This window comes from Poecile atricapillus, chromosome 18, assembly GCF_030490865.1.
Source record: "Poecile atricapillus isolate bPoeAtr1 chromosome 18, bPoeAtr1.hap1, whole genome shotgun sequence".
NCBI classification, from domain to species: domain Eukaryota; kingdom Metazoa; phylum Chordata; class Aves; order Passeriformes; family Paridae; genus Poecile; species Poecile atricapillus.
This window is the reverse complement of record NC_081266.1, coordinates 6,693,285-6,711,455: the sequence shown is the minus strand read 5'-3', so window position 1 is coordinate 6,711,455 and position 18,171 is coordinate 6,693,285. Positions and strand designations below refer to the sequence as shown.

General features: G+C 50.4%; 1 protein-coding gene across 3 annotated transcripts in view; it reads right to left on the bottom strand.

Moving 5' to 3' along the window:
- Positions 1-18,171, bottom strand: part of NINJ2 (ninjurin 2) — a 47,292-nt gene continuing 29,121 nt past the window's right edge. For 2 of the 3 annotated variants that reach the window (XM_058852932.1, XM_058852933.1), the window contains exons 2-4: positions 6,446-6,677; positions 4,296-4,480; positions 1-3,447 (exon numbers count right to left, since the gene is read on the bottom strand). In XM_058852932.1, the coding sequence (XP_058708915.1) occupies positions 4,317-4,480; positions 6,446-6,677 (396 nt within the window). In that variant the 3' untranslated portion in view covers positions 1-3,447; positions 4,296-4,316. Of the gene's footprint in view, positions 3,448-4,295; positions 4,481-6,445; positions 6,678-13,420; positions 13,483-18,171 lie in introns of those variants that run through there. The other variant, XM_058852934.1, reaches the window with a different exon arrangement.

Here is an 18,171-nt window from a genome sequence, read left to right as displayed (position 1 = left end):
GGAGGGAGGGAAGGGGCTCAGAGAGGTCCCTGCAGGTGGAGGGAGGGAGGGAAGGGGCTCAGAGAGGTCCCTGCAGGTGTAGGGAGGGAGGGAAGAGGCTCCACACTCCCCAGCTTCCTGGCCAGCAGTAAAACCTCCTCACTCCCCAGCAGCAGAGCTTGCAGGAGCAGTGCTGGGCTTTGCTCTGAGGCTGCAGTTTTTCTCCCCAGCCAGAGTCACACAGAGGGGGAGAGCAGGAAGCGCAGCAGGGACAGGTCCCGCAGCCCTGCAGTGAAAGAGCATGGCCAGGAAGCTGACTCCCCTCAACAGCTGGCCACATTTCTGTCACCAGGATCTTTTTAGGAAGCTGTGCTGGAGATTCTGGCCCTCATGTGCATCCTGGCTGTGTCCTGGCTGGACAGCTGGAGGAAGTCAGTGGCTTGGGATTTTCCTTGCAGCAGGCCAGCAGCAAGCTGCTCCAGAAGCGCTGTCTTGGGGACATGATGGACAATGTGCAGAGAGACCTCCAGGGTGGGATGTGACCAGGCTGGGGAGTCCAGGCCACCAAGTGTGAGGTGCAGGGCAAGGGGGCTCTGCCTCTGAATGTGACTGTGTCTTCAGCACTGAAGTGTGGTGCTCAGACTTGCTTTGCAGGTCAGCAAAGGTATGAAGAAGGGCTGGCTTTTAATCTGAGCAAAGTGTATTGTGTGAAAATTATGATTTGTTTCATCGTTGTCTTGATGTTTGCCCGGCATGAACATCTCTCCTCATTGCCTCCAAATATCTGAAGTTGATTGTTTCTAGATACAGATGCCTTGTGTTGAAAATCTGAGTTGTACCTTTGAGTTATCTGCCTTAAAGTGGCTCTGTGCCTTCAAGACGACTCCTGGGCCACCTCTGTGTTGGAGCTGGGGGATGTACAGATTCTCCCTCGTGTTTTATAAATACATTGTCTTCCTACAAGAGCTCTGGTGTGTCTGTGTGTTCACTTGCACCCACCTGTGTGTGCAGCAGGGATTAGAACCCAGATGTGCTCAGGAGCTGAAGGCACAGGCAGTACCCGAGAGAGGGAGTGGGCAAGGTTGGCCAGCAGTGAGCCCTGCTTCAGTCCATGGGAAATGAGATGGCAACAAAACATGGGCTTATCGTGTGAAACAAGGTGGAAACGGTGGGCAAATAGACATTGCAGCAAAGCATGGGTGTGATGTGATGAGAGAATGTGGAGAACACAGTGGTTCTCCTGGCAAGCACAGCTCCTGGAGAAGACCACAGCTGGGAGCCTAAACCTGGCACTATGCTGTGGGAGGTCAGCTCTTTCACAGCAGCTGCTTATTTCAATTCAATTTTGGCCCCTTTTCACTTCAGCTGTGCCACCTTTGAGTATCAAAAGCTTGGTGGCAATGGGAGTCACACACAACGAGGGGAAAAGGCAGCCAGGGTTGCTAAACAGTGTGATTTCACTATGACAATAAATTATTAACATTAAAGGAGATGGAGGGAAAGTATTCCAGTGTGCTGCTGGTCTTTTGCTAGCCTGGGATGAGTGGCAGGAAGCCCCCTCTGCCCTGCAGGCCTCACACGCTGCCATGCCAATCCAGCAGCTCCCCGAAACAAAGTGAAGGTCTGGTAATGAAATTCCCCTCACTGCTTCTTTCCCAGCTGAATCTTTCCTGTTTTTCCCTCTCGTTACATTCAGTCATCAATGCTAATTGCTTTGCCTCCTGCTTTGAGAAGCAATAACTCCTAGGGTTTGGGGTCTGCACACAGGATATATAATTTGCCTTTCCATGAACCCAGCTAGCCAGCAGTGGCTGGCAGCTCTTGGCTTGTGGTGTTGCTGTGCCTACAGCTCATTCTGCCACCTCTGGAGCATTTTTCTGGAGGGGCTGGGATAACAGGCTTCCCAGAAACATCCAGCCCTTGGCTGCCAGTCAGAGCAGAGACTGAGCAGCAAGGGAAGCAGCAAGCTCTGAGCCACCCCAGAGCTGCCACCCCGAGAAGAAGTGGAGGACAAGTCTCTGCCTGCTTCCCCAAACCGATCTCAGACTCTGCTCGGCTTTGCCACTTCAGCTTCTGGTAGATACATAACTGGTATTTTCCACCCTCCCCTTTTTATGCAACTTTGCTTCAGCTCAGGAGAGTCTCTCAGTGTCAGGTGCTGAGCTGCTGCTGGCCCCTGGCCTTACCCAGCGCCTTCGTGGGCGAGATCATTCACAGCCTCCCAGGAAAAGCACCACGTGTGTGTGACTGACACAAATTTGGGTTTGGAAAGTCAAATACAGTGTGCAAATGAAATCTGTATCTGTTTCTAAATGTCAGGCACTCCCATAGCTCCTGAAGACTGGTGTGAGGATGCTTTCATGGCATTTCTCTCCCAGGGGTGGCAAGGATGTACAAAATGAGAAGTCCATATTAAATTCTGATTCTGCAGTATAATGGAAAAATCATTTAATAATCAAAAGAGAATGGAATTATTTAAATAGGCTTACATGAGGCTATTAAAATACCATTTTTTAGCATGACTGTAGAGCTAAAAACTTTAGGATTGAAAATTTTTGCTCTTCCATAGAAATCTTGAAGCTCATTAATTCAAGGGAATTTTTTTTAAGGAAACAAATTATTCTAATACAAGAGAATTACCAGAGCTGTCATTATAAACCAAATACATTTTAAAACATTTATGTTAGTGATAAGAATAAATCATAATGGTGATTTTTTTTTTTAATAAAGTAATAAGCTATTCAGCTGTAATTTTTCATTGTGGCAATAAGCCTAGGCTGTGTCCTTATGTATAATGTTTCCTCATTTTCTACTAAATATTGTCAGCCTATTCTGACATAATTCCTGATAGGTCCCTGATGATGACATCAGACCACAATAACTATTTTCTGTCCTTGTTAATATTCCAGTGCTGGAAATACCTGATTGTTTTCTTGACTATGTCACATTTAATTTTAAAGGACTAGGAAAACATTTGAACTGGTTTTAGCTATCTTCATGTGCACACACCATTCTGTCCTCCTAGGAAAACTTCTTTTTCAGTTTGAGAAATCCATTCCAACATTTGGGAGGTAAACTATTAGATAGAATTGCTTTAAGGGCATCGACTTATATTTGAGACAAAAAAAAAAAAGACTGGGCTTATTTCTTTAGCCTACAAAGTAAATAATTCAGTCATCTCTAGCAAATGAGCCAATATTGAATATGTGAAGCAGGCAGCTAAAATAAGAAGAGATTTACAGAACTGCACTTTTACAAGGTATACCTGCTGCTGTTCCTGCAGTTTTCTCTTGCAAAGTTTGCTCTAGCTGGGAAAGGCAGCGCTCCCAGCCCCCAGAGCTGCAGAAGTATTACAGCAAGGGGCTGGTGTGCTGTGACACACACAGAGGTTTGAATTTAACCCAGATCTCTGGATTGGTCCATGGGCTCCTGCTGAGGTCAGTGGAGGAGAGCCGCACTGCTCAGACCCTGCAGGAACACAAGAAATGCTGGTAAGGTCACGTCAGGCTCCTCTGTGCACAGCCAGAGAGGAGCAGCACAGCCTCTGCCCCACAGCACCACTGCCCCACACGTGTGGGGTGCTGCTCTTCAGCCCCTGCCCCTCTCTGCATCCCAAACCAGCAGTGTTTCTGTAGAGGCTTGTGGCCTTTGCATCCATCCTCACCACAGCCTGTGTCTGTTGAGCTCTCTTGTTGGCTGTTGCCCTGGTATGTTGCATTTAAACTGTGTTTACATTTTGCAGGTTATAAGCAAGAAATGTGAATTTTGCTTCTTGAGCTAAAGTGCTTTTGATTTAAGAACATGTCATTCCCTCGCTGATGTGACGTGGGAACCCAGCCATTTGGATGAGCACTTCCTTACAGGGCTCCCTTGAAAATGAGCATTAGGTGCTTAAAAGAGTCCCTGCCCAACTACAGGTGCTGTTGTAAAGAGCTCTTCCCTCCCTGCCTTGCCCAGCACCTTCCTTTCCTTCTGCTCACACAGTGCTGCTGTCTTGGGCTTCCTCCCAGAGCACAGCGAGCTCTGAACTCCCATCCACAGCTGCTGCTCGTATCCAGCACGAGCCCTGCAGCCTTCCAAAAGCTGCTGGCAAATCCCAGCAGCTGGGATGTTTGCTGTTCTTGCTTTAGGGACCAAGTGAGGGGAGCTCCTCCTCCTCTGAGGGAATTTGTTCAGTGGCTGCAGGTTTCTGTGGGACAGCAGCGTGCCTCTGGAAAGGTTTTGTTAATTTGTGCCTTCTCCGCCTTGCTGTGATGTTTTCTGAGCCTGAGAGCCCTCCCAGGGGCTGGCAGTGATGGGAACTCACCCTTTCTTACCTGAATCCACTGCCCCATGAATTAATAAGGTCCAAAATTCCTGTTAGGGTACAGGCCAGTCTTCTGCACGCCGAAGGCTGTGATGAAGATGTTGAGGATGACTGTGATGAAGATGAGAGCTGTGGCAGCGTTGTTGAGGATATTCAGGCGGGGTTGCTTGGCGATGTCGTTCAGGTTCAGACGAGCTGTGCAACACAACCCAAAAAGAGGAGGGGGCTTGCAGACTGACTCTGAGTCCCCCAGCTCCTGCTGAATGTTCACGGTGCCCCTGAGTGCTGAGGCCACAGAGCAGAGGGGGTAGTGACAGGAGTCCTACAGGAGCTTGCTCTAGGATGACACAGAGGGCTGCAGCAGAGAAAAACTCACCTTGTTTTGATTTTCAGCCAAAATGTTTTGTTTTGCCATGAAGATGCCATGGCCCTGCAGTGGGTCAGCCCTAAGTAGGTAAGTTACTCTGCACACTGGCCAGACACGTGCCACGGTGTCCCCAGCACTGCATGGCCCTGGGGTGTGGTGGGGACAGGCTGTGGGACACGGGAGACAAGGGCTGCAGTGCTCTGCTTGCACAGCCAGCTCCTCCCCAGCAGCCAGGTGCCACCTCTGTGGTGACACAGCTCCCAGCCCTGGCTGCATGAATGGGATCAGTCCTGGCTCATGGTCCCTTCAGACACAGCAAGACCTGGCTACCAGGGCTCTCTGGCCAATAAGCCATGCAAACAGCAGCCACCTTGTGGTCCCTTGTCCCCTTTCTCCTCCCAGCTGGCTCCAGCCATCACAGCTGGCACCAGGAGCAGCTCTGGTGTGTGCAACAGGGGAAGGAATGATATTGTTCCCCATATCATTTCCCAAAGCTTCCAATCCTCTGCTCCCCGTAAAAACCCTGTATGTTCTGTAGGATATACAGGAAAATGAAGCATTTTGCAGGTTTTTAATAGTGGGAATCTGTTGGAGACTGAAATCCAGCAACTCCTGTACCAGATGGAGCACTGGGCAGGCTGGTGTTAATGTACTGTCTGTGGGCCAATAGGAAAACTGTGGGATTGGTTAAATGTGAGGTTAAAACAGGGAATTCTGTGCCTGAATTGTTCTGTTTAGTCCCAGATGGAACAGGATACAAAATACAGCTGAAAGGTGGTGTCTGCAAGAGCTGCATGAGGGAGCAGGGGGGGCAGCAAGGGGCCCATCCTGCCCAAATCCCCACTCTTCCACAGGGGCCAGCAGTGGGAAAGTGAAGAAGAGCTGTGCTCAGAGACCTGCAAACCAAAAACAACCCACCCACCATTCCCACTGACACCAACCTCCCTAGCACCCACATCCAGCCCCAGATGGAGCCAGAGGGGAAAGGTTTGGGGGAAGAGGCTCCTCCCTTCCACCCCACAGCAGCCAGCCCCTGCAGCACCCTGTCCCTGCAGCACTGCACCCTGTCCCTGCAGCACAGCACCCTGTCCCTGCAGCACCCTGGCCCTGCAGCACAGCACCCTGTCCCTGCAGCACCCTGTTCCTGCAGCACCCTGTCCCTGCAGCACCCTGTCCCTGCAGCACCCTGCAGCACCCTGTCCCTGTCCCTGTCCCTGCAGCACCCTGTCCCTGCAGCACCCTGTCCCTGCAGCACCCTGACCCTGCAGCACCCTGCAGCACCCTGTCCCTGCAGCACCCTGTCCCTGTCCCTGCAGCACCCTGTCCCTGCAGCACAGCACCCTGTCCCTGCAGCACCGCACCCTGTCCCTGCAGCACCCTGCCCCTGTCCCTGTCCCTGCAGCACCCTGACCCTGCAGCACCCTGTCCCTGTCCCTGTCCCTGACCCTGCAGCACCCTGCCCCTGTCCCTGCAGCACAGCACCCTGTCCCTGCAGCACCGCACCCTGTCCCTGCAGCACAGCACCCTGTCCCTGCAGCACCCTGTCCCTGTCCCTGCAGCACAGCACCCTGTCCCTGCAGCACCCTGTCCCTGCAGCACCGCACCCTGTCCCTGCAGCACCCTGTCCCTGTCCCTGCAGCACCCTGTCCCTGTCCCTGCAGCACCCTGCCCCTGTCCCTGTCCCTGCAGCACCCTGACCCTGCAGCACCCTGTCCCTGTCCCTGCAGCACCGCACCCTGTCCCTGTCCCTGTCCCTGTCCCTGCAGCACCCTGCCAGGACACACACGCCTTACCCGTGACGATGAGGAGAATCCCAATCATCACCTGGAAGAAGAGGGAGATGCTGATGAGCACGATGAGGGTGGCGTAGTACTGGAAGGCCGTGCCCTGCTCCAGCACAGCTTTGAGCTGGGTGACGTTGGCCATGAAGAGCGCCACGTCCAGCATGCTCTCCGCCACGCTCTTCTTGGTGGCGTAGTGGTTGATGTTCATGGGCCCGTTGATCCGCAGGTGAGGGTTCATGCCCTGGGGAGACAGGAGGAACCACCTGCATTGCTAAACCAACAGACACCTCTGGCTCCCATGGGATGCTGTCTTCTCCCTGGGGGTCACCTAGAAAGCCTGGGAAAGGGTCAAAGTTGCATTCTTTAAACGTGTTGGCAGCACCCAGCTTCCCCTCGCAGTTGCCTCGTGGCATTAATAGGCACAAGATTGAGATTTGTGATCAGGAGCTCAGCAAGGTTAAAAAAATAATGGGTGTTTTTGTGAAAAACAAGCTTGTCCAGAGTTACAATGACATAGATTATCCAAAAGCCAGGGATTTTGCAAGGAATATTAAATTCTCTTCCTTCAGGACAAGGATAAGACTCAAACTTACAGGGGATTAGAGACAGATCTTCTCTTTGGGTTGGGTGTTGTGTTTCATAACATTACCAGTGGTCTAGACCAAGGCATGGGGTGCACCCTCAGTCTGCAGGGAACACCCAGCTGGGTGGGACCTGCTGGGGGGCAGAAAGGCTCTGCAGAGGGATCTGCAGGGGCTGCATCAAGGGACTGAGGCCACTTGGTTGGGCAGAATGAAGAGCTGGGTCCTGGGTCACAACACCTCCATGAAGCACTGCACACTTGGGGAAGAGAGGCTGGAAGGCTGCCTGGTGGGAAAAGGACCTGGAGAAGGCTATCCTGGTGGAAAAAGGACCTGGAGAAGGTTTTCCTGGTGGGAAAAGGACCTGGAGAAGGCTTTCCTGGTGGGAAAAGGACCTGGAGAAGGCTATCCTGGTGGGAAAGGACCTGGAGATGCTGGCTGAACATGAGCCAGCAGTGTGCCCAGGTGGCCAAGAAGGCCAATGGCACCTGGCCCGTATGAGGAATATGTGGCCAGCAGGAGCAGGGAAAGGATCATCCCCCTGTACTGGGCACTGGTGAGGCTGCACCTCAGATCCTGGGTTCAGTTTCTGTCCCTTGACAATCCAGAGGGGACATTGGGGTGCTGGAGCAGGCCCAGAGAAGGGCAATGGAGCTGGTGAAAGGTCTGCAGAGCAAGGAACAGCTGAGCTGGGGGTGCTCAGCCTGCAGAGGACGAGGCTCAGGAGGGACCTTGTTGCTCTCTACACTGTCTGAAAGGAACCTGCAGCCAGCTCTTCTCCCAGGTGAGAAGCAGTTGTGCCTCAAGCTGCACCAGGGGAGGTTTAGACTGGATATTGAAAAAATCTGCCTTCAACAAAAGGTTTGTCAGACTCTGGAACAGGCTGCCCAGGGAAATGCTTGAGTCCCCATCCCTGGAGAAATTCAAAAGGCATGCAGATGTGGTGCTTAGACACATGGATTAGTGGTGGCCTTGGCAGTATTAGATTAGTGACTGGCCTTGGTGATCCTAAAGGTCTTTTCCAACATAAACAATTCTATAATTCTATGACTGTCAGTGGCTGGGCTTTATTCCTCCTCTGAATGATTTTTGCTGGCTTCTGTCTTACACAAAATGCTAAAGCAGACAAAATAGTCCAGGGGTTTGTTTCTGAAACCAAGGACAGCATTTCTTCAAAATATCAGGCACTGAAATGCAATGAGACAAGGGGTGGGATCCATCACACTTAACCTTAATTAGTCATTCAGGGAGGTTTTTTTGGCAGTGGAAAGAAACAGCTGGTTACAAAAGCCAAACCATCTGGTTGCCCTTTACCTAATGGCAAGGTGGAGGTACTTGGGCTGCTTTTGGCCATCCATTGTTAAGTGAGTTCACCTGTTGCTCTCTTGACCCAAGTGATTAAAAAACACACACAAAGCAAAAAACAAAACCAAAAATGCCCAAAAACCCCAAACCAAAAAAATAAGAAGTGGATGATAGTTTTCCATTCACCCAGAGCATCACAAGCTGGTAATAAACCACCAGCAAAGGCAACAGTTACAAGAGATTTAGGTGTATTTGCAATAAACTGTGCTCTTTTTTCTTAAAAAGAAAGGAAAACAACACTTCCAGTGTCCAGTGGGTCAGCCTGATGTCACAAAGACATGAAAGTGGCAGGAAAGGCTGTGTCTGTTTTGAGCTGTTGGTGAGCTGTGATCCCTACCAAGGGGCTTGCTTGGGGTAGGAAAGGGCTTTTTTTAATATGATAGCTGAGAGCATTTAGCTCTTACAGTTTGTGACAGTGACATTCCTGTGGTTACACAGCTCCTTTGCAAAGCCTGTACTGCTTGCTGTGGAAGGTAAAAGATACTGCAAGGAGGTGGAAGTCTGAAGAACTGGTAAAAACTCCAGGGCTGTGTGGAGGTGTTTGGGATTTAAACATTACAGTGGCAGTGACAGAATCGAGGCACCTTGAGGAAAGGAGGCAGCAAAAGATCATGAGAACATGTCCTCATGTCCTGAGAACACATTTTAAAAACCTATCTTGAGGGGCTTCAGAACATGTGCTCCTGCTGAAACAGAGAGGAGCTGGTACCAAATGCTGCAGGGCTGGCAATTTGAGCCCTCTCGTTGCTGTTTCCCTCATTCCTGAGGAATCAGCCCCTCCTTGCAGCACCACAAGGCTGAGCATTGATGGTTTGTGGCTGTGTAAGGATGAGTTCAGGCCTGAGAACAAGGGCACTGTACAAACAGGGCAGAGCTGCTGTTATGTGAGTGACTGGTACCAGGAGCCTGAGGCATCTGGTTCTGGCTGCTTGAGGGGAGAAAAAGAAAGCAAGTCAGGAGCTCTGGTAGAATGAAAACACTTCCTTCTTTTGAGCTTGTGTTCCTCTACCTGGAGGGTGAAATGGGGCAGAGTTGCAATGCCCTGAGCTCTGTGTCCCAGATGATGAGGCAGAGAAAACAAACAGCTCTGAGGTGGACTTGTCTCACGTGGAGGAGTGTGATGGCATGTTCCCATCTGGGACATGAAAATACAGGCAGCTCCTGCTGTCCTCTGCAGAGCAGCTGGATGGGGAAACCTGCACAACTGGAAAGCTGTGACTCCAGAATCAAAGTTCTGTCAGTCCAGGCAGATCCAGAAGGATCTCTGAAAGGATAAGGGATGATGGAAGTTGGACACTAAACTTGCATCTGGATGGCTTAAGGTTTGTGATGGGCAGCCCCCAAACACCCACCCCATTACAGCCTCCTCTCAGGCACTTTAGGGAGCAATAAGGTCCCTCCTGAGCCTCCTCCTGTCCAGGCTGAACACCCCCAGCTCCCTCAGCCACTCCTCATCCCCTTGGTGCTCCAGCCCCTTCACCAGTTCCGTGGCTCCTTGTGATGCAGGGAAAAGCCACAGATGGATTTGGCCCTCAGTGGTCTGTCCAGTCCAGGAGCTGGGAATGGAATCCTGATGTTTCCAATAAGGAGAGGCTCAAACAAACCAGGAGTCTTCAGGGACCTGGCACTTGGATCGATGCTGGAGGATGGCTTTGCTCGGGGTGCCGCTGCTGTCGCACTGAGCCGCTGTTTGTGGGGTGCTGTGATGCTTTCCTTGAGCTGCCAGAGTGCACACAGAGCTTTCCAAAGACCATTTCTGCTTTTGCTTTCTTTAAAGCTCAGGCCTGTAAACTCCTGCAGCCCAGGAGCTGATTGACGAGCATCTTGGGTTTCCCTGTAGGAGGATTGCCCAGACAGCTGAGGGAGGTTATGTGGTATCACTGAGGAGATGAAATGATTCCCTTTTGGCAAACAGAGCCCTAAGTGGAGTCACAGGACATACCTGAAGGCTCACCTAAAAGTCATTTATGCCATCAGGCTAGAGCTGGTGACTTTCCAGTCACTTTGGAAGGATTGTCCTTAGGGAAGTGGAGATCATTGCCTTTTCTTCTCTGTAACATGTCAGGGAGCTGGATCTGGCAGCCAGACCCCAAGGCCATCTTGAGAGCATTGCTGCAGAGCCAGCACATGTGCTGGACACAGCCCTTTCCCACGGGGGCTCTACACCACTGCCCCTTGCAGAGAGTAGGGAAATGAGAGCATGAATTGAGTGGGACTGAGCAGCTCCAGCTCAGCCATACACCAGCGCTGGGTGAGCTCCTGTTGGAGCAGCTCCCCTGTGTCCCCTTTCTGGATGTCTCCTCTATCCCTGTGACACAGCCTCTCTCCCTGCAAGGACCCTGCTGCCTTCAGTCTGACCCAGGCAAATCCCTTTTTCTCTTGTGTTAAACTGGCACAGGGATACAGATCTCCTCAGGGGCTGAGTGAGGCACCCATCTATGAGTTCTACATCAGAGGCTTAATTCTCACTCAGAACTGTGCACAGATATGTAACTCCCACTTCTATTTTTATTTTTAATTTGTGTAGGAATTCTTATGGAAAGAAGGATCAATATCACTGCAAAAAAACAGAATGAATTTTTATTTTAATTTCTTTTTCAACTTGTCCTCTGGTTTTGCTGTAGGGAGCTCTCAGGTCCCCAGGCCTGTGAAACCAGGTTCTGGTACCAGAGGGTATGCTGAGCTCCACAGCTCCTTGAAACTACCTGAGAAATTCCCACTAAAATTCGTTTTCAAGAGAAACTCTTGGGGCTTTTCATGCATTTATTTTTACAAGAAACAGCTACTCTCTTCTGTAAACTTTTGGAGGAGCTTCATCTAAATATTTCTTTCAAAGCCGGCAGATTTGGGGTCAAAGGGAAGCACAAACCTCTTCTGAATTTTCTTGGACAATTTCTACAAAACCTGCAGTTTACTTGTCACATTTTTCAGATTAGGGGAAAAAGAATGAGAGAGCAGATCTAATTGCAAATCCCTGTGTACTCTGTGGGTTTTGTGATCCTGTCCCCAGAGGAGAACAGCCTGAAAGAGGCAGTGGAACAGCACGAGGCTCCCAAGAATGAGAATGATGATCTTTATGGGAGCTCTCTGTCAGAGGGCAATGTCTGAGTAGGAAATGTATTATTGGCCATTCCTTCCAAGGGAAATGCTGCAGGATGCCAAAGAAAACAGACACAAATGTAGGCCAGGCACTCGGAGACAGCCACCACGGGGATCCCAGCCCTGATCAGCCACACACAGCATCAGGCATGGGGAAACCCAGGGAACATTTCCCCAGCACTGGCCAGTCAGCAGCTTTGGAAAGGCTTTGTAAGCACTGGCTGATGGAGGCAAAATCTCACTGGCAGTCACCTTCATCTTGCAGGGCAGCAGAGGAGTACGGTCCCCTTTCCTGGCAGAAAGCAAAGGGTTAAAGGCTGGCCCCCAGTCAGTGCTCCTGCTTCTCAGGGCACAGTTATTGGCTTCTCTCCCTGCAGCTCCTGACCACTTCACCTGGGATGAAGGGAGCGAATGTTGCCCTTTTTAGCATCCATGGCTGGGCACAGAGAGCAGCAGGAGCGGGAGGAGTGGCGGTGGCCAGCCCTGCTCACCTGGCACTGCCAGCTCTGTGTGTCAGCTCATGGCTGAGGAAGCAGCTCTGTGCAGGGTGTGCAGGAGAGAGGACACCCGAGGAACACTTTGCCAATACCCCAGTACTGACTGCATTGGGAACTTGGAGAGGAAAAGGCTGTTTTTCTCCAGTTTGGCACAGCAGCAAGTGGCTGCTTTCCATGAACAGAAGTAATAGCAAACCTCGTGGTGGATGCTGCAGGTGGAAGGAAAACTCAGTGCTCAGGGCCAGTCCCCCCTCCTCAGCCTCTGTGGAGGCTCTTGGCTAGTCCAGTTGTGCTTAGGGTTTTTTCCTTTTAATACAGCCATCTGTTCTGCTCACCAGGGGTCCTGCTCAGAGCGAAGTGTTTGCTGCCTTCAGTTCACCATATTGCAAAAATCCCAGAAAATCAATCTGAGGTGCTTTCCCACTACCTCTCCCCACGTATCAGAGACTGGTCCTGATGGAGATCTGTCTCTGAGGTGTCCCTACACCTCTGTGACAGGTCACTGCTGAATTTAACAGAGAACCCATTGACACCAGCTGCTTGGATGAGAGTTCTCCAGCCAAAAAGTGACTTCCAGGAGCGACTGGGAGCCAGTGCCTCTTCAGGAGTGGAAGCCTGGGCAAGCAGCAGGCACAGATTCTGTGGGTTTGACAAGCACTGTTCGTGTTCTGTAGTCTGCCACACTTGGCCTTTCCATTTGCTCTCTCTGCCTCCCGTGTTTTGTCTCATTGCTGCTAGCAAACTGCTGAGGTCTCTCGGGCACAGATGTCACCTGCAGTGCAGCCTTCAGCATCCTCGTCCTTGAGCCAAGGGGTGCCAGAGGAGGGCCCCTCTGTCTCTGGAGGATGGGGGTGCCGCTGGCTGAGCCCTGTTCCCAGCTGGAAGGAAAACTGCAGCGCCCTGCGCTGTCCTGCAGGGAGAGGGATGCGGAGCGCCTGGAGCGGCGGGCTCGGCAGGGCTGGAGGGGCTGGGAAGGCTGGCAGGGCTGGGAAGGCTGGCAGGGCTGGGAAGGATGGGAAGGCTGGGAGTGTTGGGAAGGCTGGGAAGGCTGGCAGGGGATCGAGGGGATCGGGGGAGCGCAGCCCCGGCCGCCTGCGGGAGCGCATCCCCGCCGGTGCTGCTGGGCGCTGATCCCTGCCCTGCCCTGCCCTGCCCTGCCCTGCCCTGCCCTGCTCTCCTCCCCTCCTGCTCGTCCCCTGTCCCTCTCTGCCCCTCTGCAGCTCCAGGGCTCCTCCTCCCCTCCTCCTTTTCCTCCTTCTCGCCCTCTCCTGCTATCCAGCTCCTCTGCTCCGTGCCCTCCTTCCCTGGCCGCCGTCTCCTGCTCCCCTCTCCCCCTCGGGCACTCCCTGCTGCTGCCTGCCAGCTTTCTCCAGCGTGTTCACTCAAGGGTTCCCGAGCTACAGGGCAACATAAATTATGTATCGCTCAAATAAGTGTCTCACCAAATCTGTACGGAGCTCCCTCGTTAAGTGGATTTATGACCCCGAATTGGAGGGATCCAGGAATCGACTGGCAGGCTGCAGGGCTGAGCTGGAACACAAGATCATTTTTCTTTTCCAGGTAGCTGAGGATGAGGAGGGAAGGCTGGAGGCAGTGCTGGAGGAGCCTCCCTGCATGGGTTGGGGCAGTTTGGGAGTTTGGGGCTCAAGAGCTGCTTGGCACCAGCAATTACAAAGTGCTGATGCATAATCTCTGATTGCTGAACAGAAGCAATCGGGTGTGTATGGGGAGCAGGGGGGGGACAGCTCTTTCAATATATGGAACTGGGAGTGCACTCAAAAGGATTAGTGGGAACAATTATTTCCAAAGTCAGGATATAGAAGCTGGAGCCTATTCAAGTCACTAGTGTTTTATCCCAGTGTTTTGGGGGACAAAAAAAAAAAAAAAAAAAAGGAGGTGGGGGAAGACTAAAAACAGCTTTAGAAGAAAAAATTCAAAGTAGGTTAGCAGAGAGAATGAGTTTATAAAAAATGGAAGAGCAGCCGGGAGGCACAACAGTAACTACTGCATTGTGCTTACAAAGCTAAACACGTTAAGATGAATAAATCCCCAAGCTGGATGGCTTATGGCCCAAAATATTAAGAAAAGCTGGGTCTGATCGCAGGCTGCTGCCAGATCCAAAGAGCAAATGTGTTCGTATAAATCATTTTAATACAAAACATTCATAAAGCAAGGTCCTAAAACTGGACTCCTTCCAAGCCTAAGCGTGTTTGTATCCAGTGTTGAGGGGTCAGGTTGATTTCTAAAACTGAGAGAACATAGTAACAGCTGTACTGGATCAGGCCAGAGGTCCAGCTCCCCTCTGACTGTGGTTTGCAGCAGATGTTTGAGGAGGGGAAGAGAAAAATCTTAGAATGGGGCAAGGATATAGCAATGGTCCCTTGTGACCCTGTATTTAGAACTGCTCCAGCCCTGGCCTGATGTTGCTTTTCATGTGAGGTAGCCCAAGGTTCATTTGTCATTTGCCATGTGGCTCAGGGCATCCCAGCTGCCCTCCCTGCATTTCAGATTTCCCTGTCTGTGAATTAACAGGAATCCTCCTAGGGGTGATGTGTAGGGGGAGAGAGGGATGGGTGAGCTCTCCTGCAGAAGTGCAGTGTGCTCCTGTGCTGTGAACACAATCCACCTGCACTCCATTTGCCATGCAGGGGAGCCCTGAAGCTGATGAAACCAGGCAGGAATTCCCATTCCCAGGGCGCTCTACCTCTTGCAACAATTCCCAGATAAACCTCGCTCCAAGGCACAGGAGCTCAGGTTCAGCTGCACATTTTGAGCTTTACAAGCCCCTGGCCACCCTTAGAGTGCTCTCCACGGAAAGGAAGCTGTGTGAATCCGGGTGGGAAGAGGGAAGAGCATGGCTGAGGGTTTTGGCAGAGCTGGTGGCACTCAGGGTTTCTGCTCTGTCACATGCACAGTGCTGGCCATGGGCACCTGGCACAGAGAGCTGCCTCAGCTCCTTCCTGGGCATTCCCTAAAGGGGACCAAGGCACAGCTCACCTGGGCAGGGCAGCTCTTCATCTCTTGTAAGTGGTGGGTCTGAAAGGGTCTGCCAGTCTGCTGGGAAACCTTCACAGGTCAGGTCACAAAGCAATGGAAATCACTCTGTGAAATGCCTTAGAGACCTCCAGGGGATCCCTTCTCAGCAGCTGAGGTTGAGCTTTGGTCCCTATGAGCCTGTAACAGGTGGTCAGTGCATGGCTCTCTGCTCCTGTCACCTCTCAGGAGGAATTGCCACTGCAGTCTGGGTCGAGAAGGAGTTACTGCAGCTGCAGAGGCAGGGGATGTGTCCCACAGGGAGGGGATGCTCCTGTTCTCAGAATAAAGTGGCAGCAGACACCTCAGCACACCATGGGTGTCCTGTTAGGACGGGCACAGACTTGCTTAAGAGCACACAGGCAGCCTGCAGCAGAAACAACCCAGATTCTGACAGATGCAGCATCACCTCCCTTCCTTCAGCCTGCAGCTTGCTGAGCCCCTGCTCACTGGGGGAACCAAAAGAATCCCCCACTCCTCCCCTTCCTTCCCAATTCTCCTCTTTCATTGGTACACTCGGTGTCTTTTGTCTGGGGGCACACAGACATTGTTTTGGGGATGTTCAGGTTCCTCTGCAGTCTTGCTGCTCTTAACTGAAGTTATGTGACTCTGAACCAACAGGAAAATCCAGATGGGGTTTTGTGCCAGAACCTGTATTTTTGGCCATATGAGACAGAAACCTGAAGCAGACAAAGCTTTGAGATGGAATTACCTCACATCAAAAGGCACACATGAAAAAAGAAAAAGGTTTCTAGTTTGTAAAACTGGAGATGTGAGAATGGACTGTTAAGCTAAAAAAGAAGGGGATTATTCAATTAGATAAATGGTTGGATGAGGCATATTAACTGTTAACTGTGTCACCAAGGGAGCCCTTCTTACATTCAGAGCACAGGAAAGATGCAGCACAACACACACCCAAACCCCTGGACACAGAAGGAAAATCTGAAATGAGCAGATCCAGTGCTGTGCTGCTTTATAGGAGTTTAATAATTGGAAAGCTGGGCCAAGGCCCTGCCTTAGGATACAGGAAAGCTCTTGGGGGAGGTTTAAGGTGGTTATGGAATGATAGAATGGAAGGTTTGCCTTGGTAATTAAAAATATTAAGTTTGGCTTCCCATTTTCTTCCTGGAGTTCTTTCAAGGGTGGGGTCATTCTGTTGTTTGGGTTTATAGCTTGCTGTATTGACAGAAGGATTCATAGGATGAGATTGTTTTTGCTCTTGCTTCCCATCCTCCAGTGCAGCTTGATGGTGCTGTAGGAGTTAGGCATGCTAAGTTCAGGGCAGTTCAGATTTAATGGGTTATAAAAATGGCCACTGGAATAGCAGAACTTTGAACATAAATTGTGAATTACTGTTGGGCAGAGATCAGAAGTGAAACAGCTGGTGGGCAGCAATATCTCCCACTTTGGAAAAGTGGTACTGGGACTTCCACTGAGTTCAATGGAAGTTAAACAATTAAAACACTTATCTTTGTCCATCTTAGCCTAAGTTCACAATGCTAAATTAAATTATACTCCAAAAGTGTGGCCCTGAAAGCATCACCATTAAGAAACTTCCTTATCCTATGCCTCTGCTAATATACTGACAATCTTCTTCCAGTGGATTATAAATTTGGTTATAACTATGTTTAAAAAGGGTTTTATGCCTTCTAGACAGCCATTCTAGGTTAGGAGGTATTGCAAAAGTGCACTGAATAAAATGGAAACTTCTCTGAGCAGCTGCACAGCAGGGATTGAAGTCTAAGGGCAAAGAGTTCAGAAATCAGAATTCTTTGGTCTCCAAAGATGCTAATGTAACTCATTTAAGATAATGCTGGAAGTATCCATACTGGAAAAGAAACTGTAGAGCTCTCTCTCTTGTTTTTCTTCTATTAATGATCTATTAAATTTTATTTTTGCTTTAATTTTATGCTTTTGTGTTGCATTTTGGATAATACACAAAACCCTGGACTAAGCTGTGACTGGCAGGTAACAGTGAATAATGTTTACAAGAAAGCTTGGGAGGGGAACTGTAAAAAGAGCTGCTTCAGAGGTTTGTCATGCAAGTAAAACTGCCCCTTATTAAATGTGAGATATTTCTTAATGGTTGTTGCAGCCCTATATTGTGTTCTTTTGAATATTGGATACAAACCATGTGACACACATTCCTCCCATAAAATTTCTCCTCAGTTAAAGCTGTTTCTCCTGCTTTAACACTACATGTCCTGAATGTCAATTTTAGCCCCCTGAAGTTTTCAATTTTTCTTTCCTGCAGTGCAGGAAGGACACTGCAGTAGGGCTTGGAGAGGTTTTATGTTTTGGGCTCAGAGTCTCATGCAGCTGATGCTGTGGCTGTTCAGTTTTATGTAAAAGGAGTATTAAAGATTAGATTAGAGAGTGGTTTAGAAATAAAATTGGCCTTAACCTAAACTCTGTGCAACCTCACTTGCTGATAACACAGAGAATGCAAGCAAGCATAAACTTCATTCTCAGTTGTTTAAACATTTCAGCTTTTAAAGCAATGATTTAGAGCAATTGTGCTGTGAAAGAAGTGTTCCTGTATAGCCTTAAATGGTGAAGGTCTGCTTGTCCCAGATGTGGCAGGAAAATGAGATGCACCCCATCACTTTCTAGCCCAGGTCACAGAAGACAAAAAGGCTTTTAGGGTAGCACATCTCAGGATCAGCCAGGTTAAGTGAGCCAGGAAATGGGGTTGGATGCTCCAGGAGTGTGGAGCCCTTCCCAGATTCTGAGTAGGAAGGAGTTGGGAAGCGTTCCTGGGTCCCTGGGGAGGCTCCTGGGGCTGGGGGAAGCTCTGCAGCAGCAGATGTGTGGGGAGGAAGGTGGTCTGGTTCCTGCTCCTGCCTGCCCAGGGGAGCCAGGGTGTCTGGGGTGGGCTCATCCCTGGGCACAGCAGCAGGACACCAGGCCTTGGCTGCTCTTACCCATCCAGCATGAAGCAAAAACTGGTTTATAGATGTCCCACTTCCAAACAAACAGTGCTCTCTCCAAACCACTGAATGTGGATCCCTTCAATGAGCCCAACAGGGCTGGAACTCCTGGTGCAGCCAGAGGGAACTTCTCAGCCACAATGCCTTGCTCAGTGCAGGGAAATACTGAGAAATCAGCCTGAAAAGAAATTTTCTCTGAGAAATCAGCCTGTCTGAGGCCTCACCAGCCC